Here is a 22,751-nt window from a genome sequence, read left to right as displayed (position 1 = left end):
GTATAAATGTTTTGTGAGTCTGATGATTCATTAGAGCCTGTAAAATAACTAGTGTACAACAAAGTTTGATAGAATATTTAAAAAAAAAATTTCCACATCTTTTTTTGCCCTTCATTATTGGAGAGCAGGCTGCTCATTTACTAGATGAAGCTATAAAAGGAATTGCTTTAGAGATTGGGAAAAGTAATTTTCTTAGTTGATTCAGGCGACAAAGCATTTTACCACTTAAAGGAAGACTATAATACTATCAGTAAAAGCATTACTAAAGTTGGATTGTGGCTTGCTTTCTTTGCCTAATTATAATTGCATATGTTTTTATTATAAAAGAAAGTTATTTTAAATATAATAGAGAGCTTAGTAAACTCACACACTGCTCACCCCACCCCCCTTCAGAGACGCTTCTCTTTATTTGGATTAGCATTATGAAGCACTAGATTTGTTTATATACTTCCTAGATGGAACATCCAAGAATTCAGGGACATTTTTTCGTCTTCACACATGAGGAATTAGAATCACAACCTTCTATGAATGAACAAGGCTAAATCCCTACCAAAAAATGCAGCAACTATTTATCCCTCTCTCTCTAACTTATCAACATGATTTCATTCTGATATTTATATATTCTAAAACCATCAGTATTGGCAACAGTCACTTCTAAATGTGCTGACTAGCAATAGCAACACTTGTGCAATCATTCCCAAAATGTGGTTCTTGGACATCTGTAGCTCTGCTTTGGGTTCTGTTGGTTTCCCTCCCGTGAAGGAGAAATCTCAATTCTGGAAGGTGAGAAAGCGTACTGCAGGGCAGGTGAAGAGGTGAGGACGGAGTATGCCTCCTCAGAGGGCAGTTTTATTTGATCCTAAATTACTGGTTTTCATTTTTACAATACCTTCATAATAGAATCGACTTTTTTCCTGCGCTTTCACTAACTGATTCTCTGAGCAACCCTAGAGTATTATCTCCAGGCTACCAAAAGCCAGGAGCACTAGGTGACCTGGCCATGGCCATACAAAGAAAGCAGAGGCACAGCCAGAACCAAACCGGGTCTGCCAGCGGCGCAGCCATTTCCTTCTACTACTACTTCTCACTTGTCTCTCAGCATCTTTCCTTACCTCTTTCTTTTGATCCTGTCTTATTATCTTGCCAAGTCAGCCTTTGACTTTTCTATTTTTTTTCAGATCATTCCTATTTCAATTCCAATTATTCTTCTCTCCTTTCATCTATGTTGTCACAAGCCCACCAAGAGCATGCTTCGCCTTTTGCCAGCATTCTTCTCTGATCTTTTCCTAAATTAATTACTCAGTTTTCCGTTTCTGCCCTTCTCTTTCATCTGATTCATTCCTCCCTTTTATGTCATTTTCCCCGCTACTTTCCCCCCACGTCATTCTTCCCCCCTCTCCTTCACTCTCTCCCACTTCATCCTCAGTTCATCATTTCACTCTTGCCCTTGCCCACTCATTCATTGTTTCATTTATCACATATATTCATTCAGTTATTCATTCACTCCCCCACTCTCCAATTACTTGAGGAACATATTCTCTAACTACATAAACAGCAGGATACATTCTCCAAGCCTTTACAAATAAATTTGTGGAAAGGAAAAAGTATTTTTTCTTAAGAGTTTTAAGGCTAACCACAGTTTCGGGATGCCAAGTTTGCTCCTAATTTTACTTTATTTAGCACGTGCTAGAACTCCTGCAGGTATTAACTCATGATATACAACTCAAAGATAGACAGAGGAGATTGCTGATGGTTGTTGCGGATTGGGACTCTGGGAATTTCTTCTTGCTTTCTCAACCCAAACAACTAAAGCTGAGCTTTTGTTTCTTACCATGGGTCTAAGGTTCTTAAAAGAACAAGGCACTTTTACAGTCTTTTCTTTTATAAAAGCAAGCATGTAGAATAGACGCTGCAGCTCTGCTTAGCAGACTGAAGAGTCTCACACGCTTGATTTACTATTGTTCTGACCAGCCCCTCGGATGCATTTTTGAGGGCTTCAGCATTCTGGTTTGGTCACCCAGATACTTCATACATTAAAATGGAGACATTTTAAAGAGACAAATGGACATGCCGCAATGTCAAAAGCACAAAAATCCACACAGTGCACTGAGGAAAAATAAAAAGCATGTGAGGAAAAATGCTTTGTCTTTGAGGAAATACATAGGGGAAACAAATCAATAGCTTGTCAGTTAGCAGCTTTTTAACACAGATTACTTTCATCTAAACAGTCTATTTGAAATGTAGAAAACAAAATAAAAGGAAGCCAGGACTCCACATTAGCTGGGTGAAAGAGACACACAATATACAGTCAGTAAAAGTGACAACACACTGAAATCACGGAGGATTTTAGTGTCCCAGAGGGAGTAGACCACAAGTACCATCTAATTTCTCTAGTGTAAATATCAGCAACTGTCTGTGGACAGGAATATAGCTATATTACTCCCCTGTGACATCTTGAACTGGTGGAGAACCAGGTCTGTAGGACTTCCCTTTCTTCTCTAAACCACACAGGACAGACAGAACTAGCTCGAGGACACTAAGAGACAGAGATGGACCAGTTCAGAGCCATCTGGGATGGCAGCAGGGTACAGGACAGAGGCTGCATAACTGGACTGCTTGCAGCTGCACACTGGGATCCCTACCAAAGCGAGGCCAGAAGGCAGCATGTGCACTTCTAGTCCCTATAATCACATCATGGACTTGGAGCCACTCCCTTCAAGGCACTCACCCTAAGGTGCAGGAGAAAGTGCTGCAGCCCATCTGAAGTAGCTAGCTGGACACACACCCAGGAAAGCCTGAGGGATGAGAGTGTGGGGCAGCAAGACAAGAGACAGAAAAGGAAATGAATGAGATTTGCACTATAAAATGCATGTAAACTGGAATTATAAAGATTTGATGGTGAACATGGCTGAATATTGATATGAGGTATGGTGAATGCACAGGCAAGCAGGCAACTCCTACATGAAAACGATGGAAGATCAAACTGAAAGCAGTACTAGACATTAACAGGGTCATATGAAGCACAGGAAACAGTTCTGCTTGCGGGGAGGATCAGGTCGTTGCAATAAAGACTGCTGCTGTAGGACCTCTCCCTTGTGTATTACAAAAGACAAAATGCACGGAGCAAATAAGGCTAGGATTCAAGAGAAAAAAGATAGTCTCGTATTTTATGTTGCTTGAAACTACCCAGAATATTTGGATCCCACAGCTGATGTTCCACAAAGCCGCTCTGCATGAGAGAGGGCAGGGCAGGTGCACATGTCATTTTCTGAGGACTTAGTTTGAGCCCTTGGGGTCTAATCTTGTTCACAATGACACTGATGCATATTAAGTGCCACACAGTGATAAACAGTCTTTAAAAAAAACAACCAAACCAAGCAACAGATTGTGTGTGCGCCACAAACTGACATAAAAATAAGTGGATGTCTTAGCTCTTACCTATGTCTTATTTCTTCATCTGTAAAATGGGAACTAAGCTATTCCTCCATTTCCTGTGAGCATCATGAACATTTATTCCTGAATATTCATGAAGCACTCATTTCAGTGTTAATACCACAGGAAAAAAAAAGAAACGTTTGTCCCCAGATGAGGTCTTGACCAGTGTTCAATAAGTGAAAGAAGAGACAACACAATGAAAACGATAGTGAAATAAAACATTCTACACACGCTTACATGAGCATAAGAATCCCTGCGCATTGAATTTGATAGGCTCCAGTAGGAAGAAGATTATGTCATATTCAACTAAAGTCTGTATCATAACTGCAAACAGCTTGGTGGTACAAAAAGACATAATAAAGAGAATGTATTTTTACATATGATAAATGATTGCTTCATGGACCAATTAGAGAACGCACAGGCTGAGAAGCTACTCTTGATTTATTCCGAGCAATGCATAGTACTGATTCAAGCTGCTACTATCAAAAAGCCCCTGTAAGGATGACCATACTGTACTCCAGCTCACCATATTTGTAACAACAACATCTGCATCCCACAAGCCCATTCTGGTAACGCTGAATTTCAGAAAGAAGACCTTCATAACATAAGGATGTATGCTAAGAGGAAGTCAAAGGCCAAAGAGAAAAATCTTTACTGGTTTCCTGGCAATACTTGAAAACATTTTAATAGAAGCTCAGCATAAATGTATATGATTACCAAAACCAAATACCCCTCTCCCAAGAGATGACGCAAGAACAGTTAAAAGAGGAGCTAAAGAATGTTAGAGATAAAATGGTATCCTTCAATAAGTAGATTGGAGTGCAAGTGAGAAAAGAAAAGAGAGGGAAGGAAAGAGAGAAAAGTAAACTTAAACTCAGGCAAGCTAAATGTAAAACTATATAAAGTGAATCAAAAAGATTTTGAGGAAATACTGATACTGAAGCTGCAGAACACATTGCCTACTGTGCATAGTGTTTTGTGGATGACAAAAATACAAATAGATTCAAAAAAGTGATTGCACAAATTAAAGGAAAAAATCATCCAAACGCCACAACAGATTGCTGAACTCCATGACAAGGCAGTTCCTAACCTACAAATTGAGAAAAGGATATACAGAGTAAGGGGAATATCATCCTCCACTTGTTTCAGTTGTTATACTCCTTCCGTAAGTGTACAGTTCTGCTGACCCCAGCAGTGCAGAAGACCGACCTTCAGTTTGTTTCCATTGTCTTATGGCTGAGAACAGTTGCTCTGTCACAGAGCACCCTTTGCTTAGGAACTGTTATTTTTGAAAGCTTGACATTGCAACCATCATAATGTTCTTTTGACGTGATTTTGAAGCTTGGTATAGATATGAGGTAGTCCTGTAACACTGCCGGTATTTTTCCCTTCACCTCATGCAAACCAGACTACTGAGATTAAAAGCATCCAGAGCAGCGACCTGTTTTGTTTTGAGTCACTGAAGTGACTGTCAATTTCTGCACTGCATAATTACTAATATTTGCACACTATATATAGTTAATATTCTGTCCAAAGGAAGGAAGAGATGCTGAATGCACAGTTCTCAAGCGCAAGCATTAGAGACAATCAGTCTATAAGGGTGTGCAATAAGTGATGGAAATGATGGAGAGTAACGTAGAGATATCATTCTGGGGACTTTTCTTCCAGTTGAATTACTTTACAACAAGCTTAATGTAATTTACTTCCCAACCATTAGGCTGTGTAAACATTAATAACACACCAAAGTGCTGTAGAAGCCTAAGGTTAATTTGAAAATTGATATAGATTACCAGGAAGATCAGTATTAGCATGATAGTGGCAACTCCTTGTTACAAAGATAAAGCTTGGTAACTAATGCTGTATAAACCAGCAAGATTTGGTCACACGGCTTTACTTTATGGAACAATTGTGCTGTATGCAACAACCCAAGGGTAGGCACAGTTGAGTAGCCTTTCCAAATTGTTCATTCAAATGAAAACCAAATGGTGTCAAGTCAAAGAGTGCCAGCTTGGTCTGGACATTTATTAATGCTCTTAGATGCTTTTGACAACTTCTTACATAACTTTGAGCACACAATACTTTAATTGCAGGTTTGAAGCAGAAGTGTTACACTGATTTAGCTAAGCAGCAAAGAAGCTAGAAGAACGTAAAAACATGTATGCAACTTTAGAGATCCAAGTGTCTCTGTCATGTCACTTCAGATGATGGTCTTCTCAGAGCTGCCCAGGTTTGCAGTTACATTTCAGTCTAGATGACATAAAAAACTTGAGTACAGTGGGAGACCAAAGACTCACCATCACTGGGAAGGCTGAAGCCTGCTCGCAAACAGTAGCAATCAAAAATATACCAAATCATACCAACAAGACTGCTGTGACTGACCAAGGCACAGTTCTAGGAAGATAATCAGGCTTCAAGTGGATATGAAACATGTGGGAACCACATGAATGGACAAGACAAAATTAACTGACAATAAATTAACCTGCTTTCTTTGGACCCCTGCGTGTAGGACCATTAGCCTTCATCTCTTTTCAGGATGAGATACTGTTAGTGCTTTCACATACAAGAGAAAGCATGGGGTGCCAAAATTTCTGCAAAGGGAGCACAGCTACCTAACAAATGTTTTCTGAGCTCAGATGGCCCTGGCAGCTCTTACAAGCTCTTTCAGTAACTGTAGGTAGGAACTTGCATGCTATCCATATGTTTTAAAAATGTCACAACTAATTTCTGCTAATGCCATCCGTTATTGGTTCCTCTGTACTAAAAAGCGTCAGTGACTCAAACCAACTACTGCCATACAGGAAGAATCCATTCCAGCATATAAACTATCAAGCAAGATCTGGAGATGGTCCCTGTGGTATGAAACTGCTATGTTGGACCTGACTAGTTACCACCAGACAACAACAATTTAGCTGTTCACAAGACGGCTGGATTACCAACACTTATAGTTGTGCTGGAGCTTATGAAATACAGAAGTGCCCATTTCTGCCAAATCCATGAATACACACGCATTAATAACAGACTCAAGTGCAAGGACATTTACAAACTGAAATTATGTACTAAAATACTGATCAATCCACTGCAAAAGACTTTTTCAATTACCAATTTCAAGGCAGAAGAATTATTGTATTGTTTCTACTAAACACCTAGCATCTTAGAAGTGCCTTACAGTACATCTAGCCTTAATTCATCAAGAAAAATGTAATACTATTTACCTATGGGTCTTTGAAACAATGGCTGCAGATATTGGAAAGCATGTGACTGATATTTTATAATGCAAAAGTACACATTACCAATGGGAGGGTACTGCCCCTGGGAACACATCCATTCCTCTCAGCAAAGGTATTCATTTCTAAGTAAAGTCTACAGACACAGATGCTGTAGAGCTTAGAATTAGAACTTATTGCTTGCACATCTGGCTCTGGTGGGCACAAAGTTTTTGGCTTAAGTGAACCTTTTTCCCTCTTCCTCTTTGCAAAATAAGCCAGTACAACCCAAGGCCCTGGTTGCCTTCAGAATTTAAATTATAGTGAGGTTTGTTTGTGTCTTTATTTTTTCCCCTCTATTGGTTGTGGATGTGACAGCCTCATACTGCCAATTCTCTCATGCTAGAGAACTCTGTAAGGCAGGCCATGCCTAAATCTTCTTAAAGTTGGTGGGCTTCAGACTCATAAGAGAAAATAAGCTGTTTCACATTGTTATCTATTATGGTGCCTAATTTGGAGATATTTGTGTGTCTAGTGGAAGTTTCATTTCCAGATTAGGCATCTAGTTTCCTATAGAACCTATAATAAAAACTGGACTATCAGCAGTTTTGGTTTTTTTGGTTTGTTTTTGTTTTTTTTTTTTTAGCTAAAAGACATCTAAACTAGGTAGTAGGCAATGCCAATGGAAGGTATGTTGTTTACCCCAGCCCCTCATTTGGAATTGCACAGAAGGATCGATTCTCCGATGAAGTTTCAAAATCCTATCCTACAATCAGAAGCTTAAATAATTCTTTCACAAATAAGGGCAAGACATTTCTTTCAAAATATATCTGGTGGCAGTAGAAGGAGCAGAAACAGAGTAGGGACTGGAAGCCAGGTTTCTTCCATCCCAAATGAATGTATGACTACTACAGTCATCTTTAAATGCAGACAGAGATTAGAAGATTTTCTGCAAGCTGTTAGAGCTCCAATAGGAGGGACCGAGGGAGCGCCACTAAAGGATACACTCTGCACTTCCAATCCTTTGTGATTGCAAACTCTGTTTTACGAAGTTTAAGATTTTCAATACTAGCTTAAACAATTTGCTTTCTGTCAGGTGCCTGGTATGGTAGACAGCTCTTCAAGTTGACAATTCAGAAACCTTCAGACAGAGCAGGATTTGTAACCTAATCTTCTGCAACTCAGACAGATGTTCTGTGTCAAAGACATTCTGTGTATCTATATGCGTGTCTGCGATGTAACAAAAATGCTACGCACCTGCTCTTTTCAGCCATGTTTCATAAAGTTGGACATGGTTTACCTTACATTGCAGGATCTAGCTCCCCAGCCGAAACAAGTGAGGAACATTGTGTATGAGTTCTCATGGGATTTAGACATAAAACCAATGCTGAACATTTCCTTGCTATCAAGACATCAGTGGATGTGTGCACACTTAGCAACATAAACTGAGGTAAGAGAGTTTAGGTGCCTAAACAGAAAGATGTTTACCCAAAAACCAACCAAGCAGGAGTTTCTGCATGTTAGTGTTGCCTAGGTGTTAGGTAGGTACTCGAATGCTTGAATCTCTGATGCAAAACTGGTACTTGCTTCTTTCTTTTAAGATGGGATGCAACTAGTTTTGGAAATTCTGCTCGGTATTTATTATGCAGAACTCTGCCAAAGTTATTATGCAGGTTCTACGAGGTAAAGAACATAATGAGATCTTTCACCTTGGAATTGGCTTTATGATTGCTTGTCACAGGCTGAAAGTTGTTGAGAAAATATCAGGAAACACTCTCCAGCAGCAACTAATAAAATCTACATCAAAGCATGCATCTGTTGTGGGTACCCAAGGAATATAAGATAATAAAGGCACAAGGCCTGATTAATAATAAATCAAAATATAAAAATTAATTTAAAACCAGATGTCAAAGACCTTGCCAGTACAATTTTCATTAGCTGCCTTTTGAACACTCTCATATTTTAGGGTATGGCTTAGGCAGAGCTTTAGAAAAATGTCAACATTCAAAATCTGAAAGGAATGGAAGAAGGGATTTCTCCCCCCCGTTCTCATCCACCTTTGTTTAACTCTATGAAACTCAGATCCAAATTGCTTGCTTCCTTCAGGAGGACTCACCCCTAGTCTACTGGTCCTCTCAAAGGATCCTGCTTACTTGTTCCTGAAAAATCATAGGGAAAAATTAGTCTATTTTTGGTACTGCTGAATTTTAAAAGAGCAGGAGCTTATCCCATCTTCAACATCCTTCCCTCTCACACAGTCTTGTGGAATCCAGCCTAGGAAAGACTGATCAAGAAAGCAATGGAGCTACAACTCCATTCAATACCTTACATAAAACCATCAACTAAATTTCAGCTCTCAAGAGCACTCTTTACACTCCTATGGAGCATGCATCAGATAATATTATTTTTATGGTACATTGTGCAAAAACTGGCCATCTGGACAGGCACAAATTTATTCAAGACCCAGCTTCAGGATTCCAGCTTCTCATTGTATGAATCGAGTGTATTTCTTTTTAGTCTTTGCAGTGTTTTTACATTGATTCTCAACATTATCTTCACATGAAGAGGAATTAAAGGCTTACTTAAAATCATAGAATCACAGAAAAGCCCAGGTTAGAAGGGTCCTCAGAAGATCATCTGGCCCAATCTTCCATGGGAAAGGGAGCCTAGATGACATTATCTAGCACCCTGTCCAGTCACATCTTGAAAACCTCCAGCGATGGGGACTCTACCATGTCCCCGGAGAGGTTGTTCCAGTGAATGATTGTTCTTACTGTAAAAAAATTATCTTTCTTTCTTATGTTGACATGAATGTACTTAAACACATAAGTTTCTGTTCTCCTTCCAAATCATTATGGAACTATTAAAACCAGCTTTGAAACCAATCTAGACCTTTCCCATGCACCATAGCCAAATACACGAGGCCACTCCTCACTGGGGCTTGTCTACTTTCTTCTTAAAATTGCCAGTGACAGCTCTTTCATAATCTGCTCACAGTCCACCGTCCCCATATTTGGAACATTTTCTGCAATACTGAACCAAATATTCCGGGCTGAATGTAAATCAATGTCATCATGGTTCACCCTACCAACAGCTTTCACAAAAACCCAAGTCCCCAACAACCCAAACATCTTTTAGGGCCAGAGAAACTTATCTGGAAATGCCCTCTCTTACTCCTATAGCTTTATCTTTTCCAGAGAAAAGTTTTAGTTTCTCCTAAGTGATGAACTCCACGTTCCTACGGTTTGCAGTACACAAAGGCTCTAGGTTAAAAAAAAAAAAAAAAAGTTCTTAACTCACAGCTTGTTTCATAAAGAGAAACTGGACTGATGTTCCCAAGTGATCTCCATCTTTTCTATGACATAACACAAGTTTTTCAGTCCTTCTGTAACATGTTAAAAACATGACATCATCTTCCAATTCCCTCACAGCTAGACAAGGAAAGGGAACATGACTGTGGCCAAAGGTAAGAACAACTCATGTACTATGAGCATCACAGCTCTAAAACTATGCAGCACCTTAAGCGTGCCAACAGAAGCAGATAGAATATGGGACTAAACACATTTAATCTGATATATAAATCATATTCACTATTGCTGTCCATCGTGCAAAAATTTCATTAAAACAAAAGTACAGGAAAAAAAAAAAAACCACTAAAAGTCCCTAGGCATTACATGAACTCTGAGCTTCCTGGTGCCATGGCAGATTAAGCCCATCTAAACCAGGTTCCAGTGGTCCTTACCTCCCTTGCCAGCCCCAGCTACGTGTTTCCTGTCTCTGTGTTGTACCCAGCATTTACGTCTGTGAGATCATACGCTGAGCAATGCAGAAATCTAACGCAAATGACAATTAAGCCAGCCAAAAAAAAAAGCAGTCTGTAGCCAAATCAGCCCCCTGAACTGTCTTACCACATGATCACTGGTGCAAAGAAGAAGGCAGGACAACATATGGTGGGGAGGGCAAAGAGGAGGCTGGGATCATGCAGCTGCCCAGATAAATATTGATTTAGTTTCTCAAGGAATGGTATCTGTTAGTGTTTGCAATCTAAAGCGCACAAATAAAAGCACAAAAAATTTCTAGAGCTCCACTTTCTACTCATTTCTTTGTCTCCCTGCAATAATACAACTTTTTAGTTTCTCTGTTTTGGTTGTATCTGGTTAAGAGAGAGTGTAATCCTGGGCAAATGTGCACGAACTGCTCAGTGAGTAACAGCTGCACATGTGATCTAGTGATTAGATCCTGCCCTAACACAAAGACTTTCTATTATTCTCCAGTTTCGTTGCTAACATTCAATAGCTATTAGTTGAGTTAGCTGATTTTTTTTTTTAAATCACTTTGTGACATGGACAGACTCCTCTTTTCATATCTGCCTCAGCCAACACTGACAAAACAAAAACATTCCTTGCAAATATATGAAAAATGATTCATGAAAAGGGACTATTGGGGAAAAAAGCAAATAGGAAAGGAATGAAGCAATGCAAATTGGAGAAAGGAAATCTGTTGGCATGTCTTAAAAAGCATTAACACTGTCAGCTAAAATAAGATCATAATTAGTACGGGATTTAGATTCTGTACACATAAGAAATGATACAACAACCTGCTAATTGGAGAAAATACTATTCAAATGTTACTGAGGAACAAAGACTGGTACATAATTATGTGCAAGAAGTGGGAGGGTTACGAGAAATGTTTCAATCTAGTAGACTGAACCACAGCTGAGAAAAGGCTAAAACAATAACCTTGAAAACAAGCATTAATAAGCTACTGTCACAGCACAAGGAGGATAAAGAATAACATGTTTGTTTACACAGTGAGCCAAATTTTGCCTACAGGCAGACCTACCTTTCACAAGACAGTCATATACATATGTGCATAGTATTTGTATACATATGTGAAAGTGAAATATAGCTTTATCATTAACCATAGAGAAGCAAGGCTTCACACCCTAGGACTGCATATTACAAAAGGCCCTATAAAAATAACATCATAGTTTATAGCCTGTTTAGTAATAATTTTGACAACATGAGCTGGGAGAACTTCTATGTGGTTGATTTTTTTAAATTACAAATACACATTTTTTTAATTATGACTATAGAAAACAAATTCAGATCTGGTTCTATGTGGTTGATTTTTTTAAATTACAAATACACATTTTTTAAAATATGACTATAGAAAACAAATGCTCAGATCTGGCTTCTGATGCCTGTGCTGCCATTAATAATTGCTAGTTGTCCCTGAGAGACAGAAACAGCAAGCGGCCTCACCTAACAGTGATGTTGTAAAAATAAATTAATTAATACTGTATTTGCAGAGCACTCGGATACCACAGTGAGAAGCAGCACGGAAAAGTCTATAAGAAAATTAATCATTCTGCATTCAGTGCAGGATCTGGCAGATGTGCAATAAAGCAAGCCTAGAGACATACATTAAATATGAAGATAAAAAAAGATTCTAGCCATTACCAGCAGAAATAGTATCTCCTGAATGAGCATCATCTGCCTTAGGCATTAAATGTTTGACTTATTCTCATTCCACACAAGGGAAAAACTTCCGATTAATGTGGTAAGATTATAGCAAGTACCAGCCAGGTATTCTATGCAAAATGCAGAATCTGATAATGTAATTAAAGTCTACCATAAGTATATGTTCTGGGACTAGTATTTCCTCATTTCAGAATGCTTAATTTTGCAACTAAATAACACTCGCACAGTGCAGCAATTATTAGCAAATGTACATTATCTCAGCACTCGGAGGCTCCTGTCACCACAGCTCTAGGTGTGTTATGTGTCAACGCAGTAAATCAATCCATGTTTCACACTGCAGCTGCTAGACTGCTTCTGTAATCAAGCTGCCCTGTTTTACAGCTAGCTCAAGAGAGTCAGGGTAGCAAAGACACGACAAAAAAAGGCTCAACAGTGGTGACAAAGCTGCGGGTTCACAGCCAGCTCAGATATCTGTACTAACATTGCAACTGTAAATTACTAATTTTATTTTACTCTACATCAGTTCAGTTCTGCTCTCCCATCCACATAAGTTATGCTTTATCTTACCCCATCAGCTCAAATCTGAAGTCAGATTTCAACTTTCTCCTCTGTTAATCAGTAGGGACGACTGCTGGAGAGGAAGGATGTGTAGGGAGAACTCTAGGATGCACCCCTGGGTTGGAAAAGGTCTATCAAAGCTGCTTTCTACAGTACTTCAGAAATGGGGAGAAGAGGCAAGGGGGCTCCATGCATGCCTGTCTAGAAAAACGAAAGATGTGCTAGAATAATCTGGCTGGCAGAAGTAGTCTCAACATCTGTGCTGAGATGCAGCAGTGCTGTAACATATCATGGTTCCTAGTACAAAAAAAAAAACCAAACAAAACAACAAACTCTGCATGAGACAATATGGATGACCAAGTATAGTTCTTCAAGCAACCACATATAAACCCATGCCACAGTGTCGAGACTAAGACTTTTACCTGGGCTACTTAAGTCAGAAAGGGCACGCTTTTACCTGGGCTACTTAAGTCAGAAAGGCCACACTACCTGAAGGTGCAGCGGGAGGTAGATAACCATGGGCTGTGGAACTGCAGCATCCTTAAAGGTTCCTGAGCAGTATATCAACAGGTACATCCTGGGGCTGATACCCAAATTATCCCTCATCCTGACCCCAGGAACCAGCCCACACAGCCTGTGGGCACAGCTCACGGGTTCTGATGACCCAGCCTGCTGAAAAGAAAGGCAAGGCTCTTCCATCTCCTCTGTGCAATAGCAACTGTCTCTCACGTTTAGTAGGACAGCCCACTACCTGGAGACATACAACCTCACATACAATCTGCCTTGGAAAGAAGAAACTAGCCTATGTTTACCTAGCAAGGTGAAGGCAGGCTCAGGAACGCATGAAACTCCCAGAGCCCCACAGGCTATGTATGTGCTTTCCCTCCATGCTACTGCCCATGGCTCGGGCTCCAAGCATATTTGCTGCTTAGGAACAATCAGCTCAGTTTATTAGCTGGTAAACCACAGAGTAGTGCTTGGACCCTCCTCTGCCTAATTCAGACAGACACCGCAAGTGGGAGTTTGGGTCTGTTCAGCCAAATGTATTCTGGTTCTCCATCTTGACAAGCTTCAAAACTTGGCTGAGCTATTGATATATTTACTGCTTTCTTTCCCACAAGAAGAACATTTCTATTAAAAAAGGTGCATGACATACTTTCTAAGACAAATCTGTCCAGTTGCAGGGGGAAAAAAAAAAAAGTTATCTTCATGAACATACATGTCCAAATGATAATGCACAGTTCCCTTTCAAAGATCAATTCTGACTGACTTCTGAGGATTCAGGTGGCCAGTGCCTCACGAGCAGAGATTAATAACTTTAGTAGACAGATCTTCCAGGATAGCATAAGCAAAGCTTAATGATATGTTTGTCCTCAGCTAAGACCATGGTGGTAGGTAACAGTAATTTTTTTCTTCAGCAGACATGAAAAAAGCTAATATAGATACATTTTCCATTTACTGTGTTATTAATACTACTGAACTAATGGAAATTGGGGTAGTCTTTTTTTTTTAAGCTAGCCTACCAGTTAGCTTCTATTTGACACAAGCAGGACATACCATGAATCTGCTGTTCATACAAGGTCTGCTCATTTCAACATAAAATTAAGACAACTAAATCTGATTGAATGTTAAAACTAATTTATCTCTTTTCAGGAATGCAGAACCAAATAAAGATTTACCTAGCTTTCCTGGAGAGAAAAACCAAACAATAAAACTAAAACAGGTGAAAGATTTGCAAGAGAGCTAGCAATCACCACGTCATAATCAAGACATTCTAACAAAAATATCAGAATTCGTAGAAATAAGGAAACCAAAACGTGGAATGAGGAAAACAGCATTCATAGTGAGAAAATCAAGAAGTTATAATATTGTTCTTTGAAAAAAGCCAACAGTACACAATGATATCTACAGTTACAGGGTTCAAAGACGACAGCAAAAGTCACAAGAATTACTACATAAACGTGACTTTCTCCAATTCTTTGTAGCTCAGAGCACTCAAATATATTGATCACTTCATTTGAATACTCTAAAATTTCCTGTCTTAGAAATCTGAACAAGGCATAAGGGAAACTGAAGCTAGTAAAATTGTAAAAGCCTATGTTCTGTTTGTTTGTTCAAAAAGCTCACAGGTCTGGTTAATTCCCACATAAACTGAAGGAAGTGTTAATGACAAACATCGCTCCCTTTTCTAGCTAAAGTTTTTGCTCACCTTTTTTTGAAAGAGGATAGTTTTTGATATTGGGTATTCTCAATAAATGATAGCTAAAATATCTATTGCCAGGTACATCAATAGAAATGTACAGGCCCTACCTCTCATCTCCTCTGACTGGTGGGAACTTGGGACACTAGAATCACAGGGAAAAGAAACCGCTTTTTCAATGACAGTTTCACTGACATTGATATTAAAATACCTATTTCTTTTTCAACACATCAGAAAGATAATTCCTTTCTTCGCAGATGTCTGACAAAGCTGATATATTCTTACTGGTTATCAAAGGAGCGATATCACTTTCAGTTACGTAACAGAAATAATCAAAGCCCTGGAATAGGCAGTGTGGAGAAATGACAAGTCTCTGTAGTTATTACATTTAAATAACATGTCAATCTTGATCAAAAGATGGTCTCTTTAAGGGACCAGGACTTCCATTAGTAATTTTCTTTTACTTGCCCAGTCCGGAGATTACAAGGAATTTAAACAAATACAGATTGATTTTTGCTGGGAAAGGACGTTCTTTATTCTTTACCATAAAGAGATATGTTATGTTAGGGTGCCGCTACATACAGCAATTGCTTTGCTTAATTCACTTTTTAGAATTCCCTTTGTGATCCATATAGTAATCTGTGTCAAAAATGATCACCATCAAAACATACAGGTTCTTTTTGCCCTTTGAAAAATGTATCCTACCCTTAAAACCATACTTTTATCAGATTATAGCGATAATTAGCGTATTATTCAGGAGAAATGTGTGTGAGATTGCTAGAACTCCTAAGAGATTCTAATTTCTTTCAGCATTTCTTAAACTCTCTTTGCTATTTTTCCACACAGTTTTATATAAAGCAAGTTTAGTCATGTAGTGCCAGTGTGTAATCCCTCTTTGGATAGGGATTTTAAGCCTCAAAGCAACTATTAGGAAAGCAGGCACCTAAGAAATACACATAGCTCAGAAAACCTCGTCAGTTGGCTAAATCTGGCTGATGGTCTATTTTCCAGTGCTTCAGAATCATCACTACCATAAACATGTCATTTTATTAATTTGTTTTGCCATTGCTGAAAAGAGGAAACCAGCTTGTCCCACAGGTATGACAGCAGTCTCTCCGGTTACGTTGCCTACCGTTAGAATGGCTATAACGAGTTTAAACATCTATCTAATCACTGCACCACCTTTTTGACCACTTGCAGACTGCAAACATCTACTCCAACTACAGTAACAGAGTTTCAGATTTTTGATAACTATGAACCAGAGAAAGCTGAAGGATTATAAGGTAACAGTGCTAAACCAATAGCGTGCATTTTATACATCATCTGAGTCTGCATTTTAAGTAAAAGGAACATTACATAGCAATCAGTGGCATAACAACATAAAGACCTTGGTCTTACCCTTTGTTTTCAAGTCGTTTAATACCTTTGATTCCACGGGCAGTATATCACTCACTAGTTTTATCTCAATATTTCGGGATGCCAGTTCAAGCAATTTCTCAAAAAGACGCTGACCCTGGGAAGAACATTAAAGGAAAGCAGAAGATTTAAGACACAGAATTGTTCAAACAGCATATCAACAAATTAACGACGCATGTTAAAACAAAAACATATTGCACAACTGCTGAGTAAATATGTTCCTAGATATGGTTAAGTCTACGCTAAAGGTTAGCAACTCAGCTTTTTCTTGGAGAAATACTGTTTTGAAGGTCAAACTTGCTTCTTCCTTTTCCCAGACTGTGCAATACTATTGATGACAGGTGACACGCAGACAATGAAGTGTCCAGGTTTTTTTATGCTGCATAAACATATTTTTAAATTAACTTTCTTCTAAATAATTACATTGTTAAATCAGGATAAAAAGTGCAAGGAAAGGAGTTAATTACACTCATTCTGTATTGAATGATTTTTTGGTAAGTGGTTCTAACCATAGTACAATACATTTTCAAGTAGTCGCGTGCTCATCTTTAGATGAGCTATACCAGGAAGGAAAACAATAATGCTATTCCTTTTTACACTGTTATAATGTTACTATTTAAGCCCTATTTCTAACATGGAACAAAAAAAGGGAATCTCATACTGAACTAGATATTTGTTAAAACAGAAATCAAGATATTTGTTTCACATGAAAAATAAAATTTTAAATCACCACATTTTTCCACATCCAAGAAACAAAGAAAAAGTAGACCTTCCGATTGCATAATACATGTTTAATTTTTAGATTCAATATTTTACCTTAAAGAAAAACGCTTAGGTAGAGGCATCTAACTACATAGTTAATACATAAACTATCCAATGTATCACTACTGTGCTGTGTTACTACAACCACAGTTAGAGCCCGTTTCCTTACTGCCATTCTAGCTCACTACTACAGCAGACACCAGTTACAATTAGTAGTCAAATATACAAAAGCTTTGGGTTTAATCAGCTAACAAAGTGCCTGCCTTACCTACACAGCTCACTTCAGATTCTATATAATGTTGGCCCCAAGGTAAAGCTAAGACAAAAAAGCAACAGTCCTATCAACTTTCAAACGAACAGGTAGAAGATAAAGCTTTCCACAGAACCACGTTAGACAATCCTCTGTACAAACTGTTACTCTAAAAATCTTTAAAGGATCTTTCTATTCTACACAAACGGCTGATGCAAAAGCAGTTTGGGATGATGCACTCTGACATAGCGTGGACTATCAAAACATAGACAGAAACCCTCCTCCCACATCGCACCCAGAAGCAGCAGACAGCGGAGAGCCACCCTTTGCCCTGTAATTGCCTGCACAGATTGACACTTTCAGCCTTGCTGGAACTTAAGCATTAAGCAGTCACAGAAAGTGGCTCTTCACCCTGTCTACAGTACAGTCCTATTTTTTAATATTCGCTTATTTTGAATATATGTGGCAAAATAAGAATACCCACCCTCCTGAAGAATAGCTTTCTCGAAATTACAGAGCAGCCAGAGACTGCAATGGAAACACAGAACTACTATTTATGTTTTATTTTTGTAATATATGCCTGCTTGCTTGCTCAAATCCACAGCATAGCTCCCTGCTAATCCTAGGGCTCACAGGAACTTAGTAGTCAACAAGATACTGCCGTAATGAAAGCATTAGACAATAGCTAACAGAACAGGAAAACAAAAGTGTGCTTTGCATGAAGGTCTAAAAGCTTCTTGTACTCAGATTCAGCATTTCTTGAGGTGACTAGGTGGTCCCATCTGTAAGAATAACACCCATGATTTAACTCACACACCCAGAAGCCCTCACTGAGTTGCTGTGCAAGTCAAGGAGTGTCTTTCCCTAACATTTATCATGAAGCTAAAAGGATCCTTAATTCTCACATCAGTCATTGTGTTGTTTTGTTGTTTGGTTGGTTTTTTTTTTTTTAAGGAGAAGGGGGGCAGATGTTACCAGAGGTAAGAATTAATGAGGTAATAGCGTGGAGGGAACGGATGCTGCATACAGAGTTATGCAGCAGCTCCATCGTGATCCTGGGGGAACAGAGGGGCACTGACCAGTACTCCTGGGTGCTCTGGTCCCCCCAAGAGGGTGTCTCCCACAATTGCTGCAGGCTGGCACTGCTAGACTCCAGCCAAATCTAGGACCCGCAGTCACTGCACTGTTGTCTGCTGAGTTCCCAGCCCCTGCCTTGCCCCGTCCCCCAGCTCCCCTGGGGTAACAGGCTCCTGACGTGCCAGAGCTCAGGCAGCTGTTGGCCCCACTTTGGTGGTGTCTCCAGTTGGTGAACCCAGAAAGTTTTGAGTTTCATTAGTTTTATCTCTGCAAAAAGCAAGCAGGGAAAATTAAGAACTAAAAGGCTTGCATGACATATATATATAAAATACATATATTTAATTAATTTCTGTAGAAACGGCTATTCAGGAAGGTTCTATGTGTTGACTTAATTTACTAGGTAGAAAGACAAACATAGGCACGTTGGTTTTGTTTGGGTTATCTGTAAAAACTGATTTTGACTAGGAGCATAGTAGAAAGCTGTAGCATACAAAAATAAACATGGAAAAAGCATTCGTAAGTTTGATGGAAAGTGATCCACATTATCAGTATGAATTAATGCATTAACTGTTCTACTAAAGAAATGCGTAGAAAGTTAACATCTAAAGCTGGTAAAATAATTTGTTTCAGAGGATGGTTCTTTACATTTTTTTCCCCAAGGTAATTATTTTTGGACATTATTGCCACTTCACTTCTACCTGCACAAGATTTTATTTACATATGATTTACAAAAGCTTTGATAAACAAGCCTAGACTTTCTGTATTAGTTTTAGCTTGGACAAAAAAGAACCTGGCAGCATTTCCTGAGTTTCACCTGATCTTAGTATGCCCTGATGTGACCAAGACAGCATCCTTGATGGACCACCTGGCTGTCTCTTACAGGCCATGCTGCCAGCTGAACGGCCCATCCTATGGGTGAATAGATCACTTGGAGTGCAGCCCTGCATTCCAATGAAGACATCTTCTCTGAAAATACATCTGTTTTCCCATCAGGGACACTGCAAGCTGTGCATTTATAATATCCCTTTTTGTCCAATTATGGTGAAACCTCAAATTGATAAAACATTTAAAGCACCTTTAAGTAGTGATGGTTAAGACTAGGAGTGCACTCACCACAAATATGTGTGTTTATACAGGTATACAAAAAAACACCACCTGGTGCCAGAACTGGAAAGAATTCCCTCTGTCTCATCTCTCGCTGCATCATCTCTCAGCAGGCATTCATATGCTCACCAAAGCTTAGTCTAGATGCTCTAAACAACTATGAAAAATTCACAACTTGTTTTTAAAAATCTGTACATACTGTAGTAAAGCAGGGTACTAGAAATTCTTCCTTCATTGTTAAAGAATGTGGCCTTCTTCCCCATTAATATTAATTTGAAACTCAGTTTCTGTATTTTCTGACATGTTTACTTGCAATTTTACTGTTTTGTTCTATGAAAAGGAAAAAGACAGGACCGAAGGTCTGAAGAGTTTTGTCACTGTTGTCAGCACATTTGAAATGCTTCTGTTGAATACAAACCCTCATGCTGTCATTCAGACCACATTCCCTTCGCTAGACAATACCAGGCTGCTGCGCGACTACGTGACAGCGATCAGAATCATTCCTATGTACTCAGCTTGTGAGGACTGACAAATAGTAGCAGCCAAGTGCTATGAAACTGCAGTGTGCTACCTTATACCATATCTGCATTTTAACAAACAATACCACCAGTACCACTAGAAATCTGCCTATCCTGATAAAACATTCTCTTACACTTTTCACTGGGCTGTTTCAAAAAAAACCTACTGCAAGTGACAAAATAGAATGTAAAAAGTAGATATCACATGAACAAACTGACATTCTCATGGTGGCTTAAAACTACCGTACATCTGAAACATCAATCCCAACTGTACCTGTCACAGCCACCCATCACCCCCCCCATGAATTTAAAAAAAAAAAAAAAAAAAAAAAGTTACCATTACCAAAAGGCCCTGAAATTGCCCCCAAAGCCATTTCTTAGCAGTCACTAGGCAGACTTATTCTAGCCTGGCTGATTTCTCTTGCCTGCTGTTGTCCTTATCAGCATGCGTTCGTCATTAAAAATAAAATAGGGGAGATATGAACACAAAAATGCTATATTTATTGAAGTACTCTAAAATTGAATTATTGTGCTCTTCAGTAACTTAGATTCCTACAGTTTAGACAATGCTTAGCTTTTTCTTTCCACAGAAATAAAACTGGTTACTTCCAGAATTTTCTTCTGGATTTATTCTATATAATTCTACTAATATTTTTAAAAGTTGTCCTATGATCAAGCCTTTGCGTATATCTATAAAACATCACTAAATAGTATGCTGGCAGAAACCAATAGAGCAAATAAATCAAGAAACCCTAAATTTAACTTCTGCCATTTAATGCAGAACAGAGAAACTCAAACGCTCTCCTCAAATTCTTCTAGTAAAATAGCTACTGAAAAGGGAGGGAACGTCAATTTTTTGAATTTCAGTCACAGTTTAAAAAATGCTTTCACTTTAAAACCTCTTTTTTTTATTTCTTTTCTATGCCTCAGTCTGTACTAGCTGCATCAGGAAAATGCCACCACCTGAAGAGAAGATGTGCTTGTGTAAAGATGTGCTTACAGAAAAGAAAATACACTGCAATCTCTATAGGTGATTGTAGCCGATTGCTGTGCCATAACTGTGGCAATACCAATAAGAATTAATGCCATTATGGTTTATTTGTTAAACTTAAAATGACATTTGTGAGGAAGGGCTTGCTGGAACTATAAAAGGTCACTCTAAATTATAGTTTCTAAACATGAGATGAGCCAGAGGAAATGAATTATGAAAATCATGAAATTGGCATGATCTTATGTTCACCTCTCCCTTCACTGCAAATGAATTAAAAGCTATCTTCAAAAACTCTGTTTCCATTGTCCTCTGATATCTCTAAACATCAGATTGCCACAGGAGAACTCACACATTCCACAAAAATCTCAAAGCCTCTATATGACAACTAGCACACAGATGACATCACTAAGTCACCAAAACACATGGTTTTCTTCTGAATGAGAGAAGCAAGTGTAGAAAGCCTACTCAGTATTTCGCCAAGCAAATATTTGTTTACTTGACCGCCTAAGCTGTGGAAGCACACACAACACTGTAGCACCATGTGTTTCCATTTGAAGACTCCAACTTAACAAGACTTGTGAACTCAGACGGCTGAGCACAGCAGCTGTGACCTGGACAGCTCAGTCGGCAATGACTGACTATTTAGATTTATAACAACAAAACATGGACAGGCAACTGTCAAGGACACTAGGTAACATACCCACAAACAAAAATGAAGAAAAATACAGCAGAAAATTCTGCAATTTTATGTACGCACATGCATGCATATATATATGTATGCCCAATATACATTTGGACAAAATGGACAATATGTATACATATGGATGATATGTATATTGGGCATACATATATGTACGTGTGTATATAAAACTGCAGAATTTCCTGCTGTATTTTTCTTCAATACGTATATTGGACATACGTGTGTGTGTATATATATGTGTATGCATGTGTGTATGTAACTACATAAACACATATACAGAGAACAGAGCTAAACCTTGTAACTAATTAAGAAAAAGCAATCCAGCCTACTCAGCTTTTCTCCTTCAAAAATCCACGTCTGTTGAAGTGCTTTTGTAGAGAACCTTGCTTTGCAATATGCCTTGAATATTCATAAAATGGAAATTGCTAGTTACAGAGCAGGATGTGGGTCCATATGGAAAATGGTTATGTCCTTAGTTTCTGATAAAACAAGAATCATTCAAGGAACAACTAGAACTTACTCACTAAGCACCATACTACCTGGAAGTTTTGCATCTCACCCCCTTACCTTTCATAATGCTTCTGCTATTTTGGGGCAAATGTCCCTGAACTCAAATTGTAAAGACTTGAGGACATTCGACTTATACTTCAGAAAATTACTAGATTGCAATTATTGAAGCTCCTCTGAAATTTCACTTTCATTTTGCAAGCGGAGAAAGCAGATGTGACGATAGAAGTTTTTTCCCCTCCCTTTCACACACTAAGCTTTGTGTACATTCTCTGGGGCAGCGATTTGCTAAGAAACGCTGCCTCTTGGCAATTTCTTTAGCAATTAGACTGGCCAGTAACAGTATAGTGTTTTAGGATGAATAGACAAGGTTGACAGAAAGATCTGTCAGCTGTTCAGCCCACACTGCTGTACAAATGAGGAAATGACTGGAATATTAATTGCCTTTAAACAGACGTACTCACTCACTTTTATAAGACTACTAGCAGGCAGAAATAGATAACTGGAATAGAGTAGTATGAACAATGTTTCATTTTTCTGGCTTTAC

The 22,751-nt window shown here is 38.7% G+C and overlaps 1 protein-coding gene across 2 annotated transcripts in view; it reads right to left on the bottom strand.

Annotated features, from left to right (window-relative positions):
• Positions 1-22,751, bottom strand: part of PLD5 (phospholipase D family member 5) — a 204,825-nt gene that overhangs the window by 52,799 nt on the left and 129,275 nt on the right. For both annotated transcript variants that reach the window (XM_009276136.1, XM_009276144.1), the window contains one exon: positions 16,278-16,392. In XM_009276136.1, coding sequence (XP_009274411.1) covers positions 16,278-16,392 — 115 coding nt within the window. The remainder of the gene's footprint in view (positions 1-16,277; positions 16,393-22,751) is intronic.

The sequence above is a fragment of the Aptenodytes forsteri genome, unplaced genomic scaffold, assembly GCF_000699145.1.
Source record: "Aptenodytes forsteri isolate BGI_AS27 unplaced genomic scaffold, ASM69914v1 Scaffold10, whole genome shotgun sequence".
In the NCBI taxonomy this organism is placed as follows: domain Eukaryota; kingdom Metazoa; phylum Chordata; class Aves; order Sphenisciformes; family Spheniscidae; genus Aptenodytes; species Aptenodytes forsteri.
Note: the sequence above shows the minus strand (reverse complement) of the source record. Positions and strands in the feature narration are given on the sequence as shown.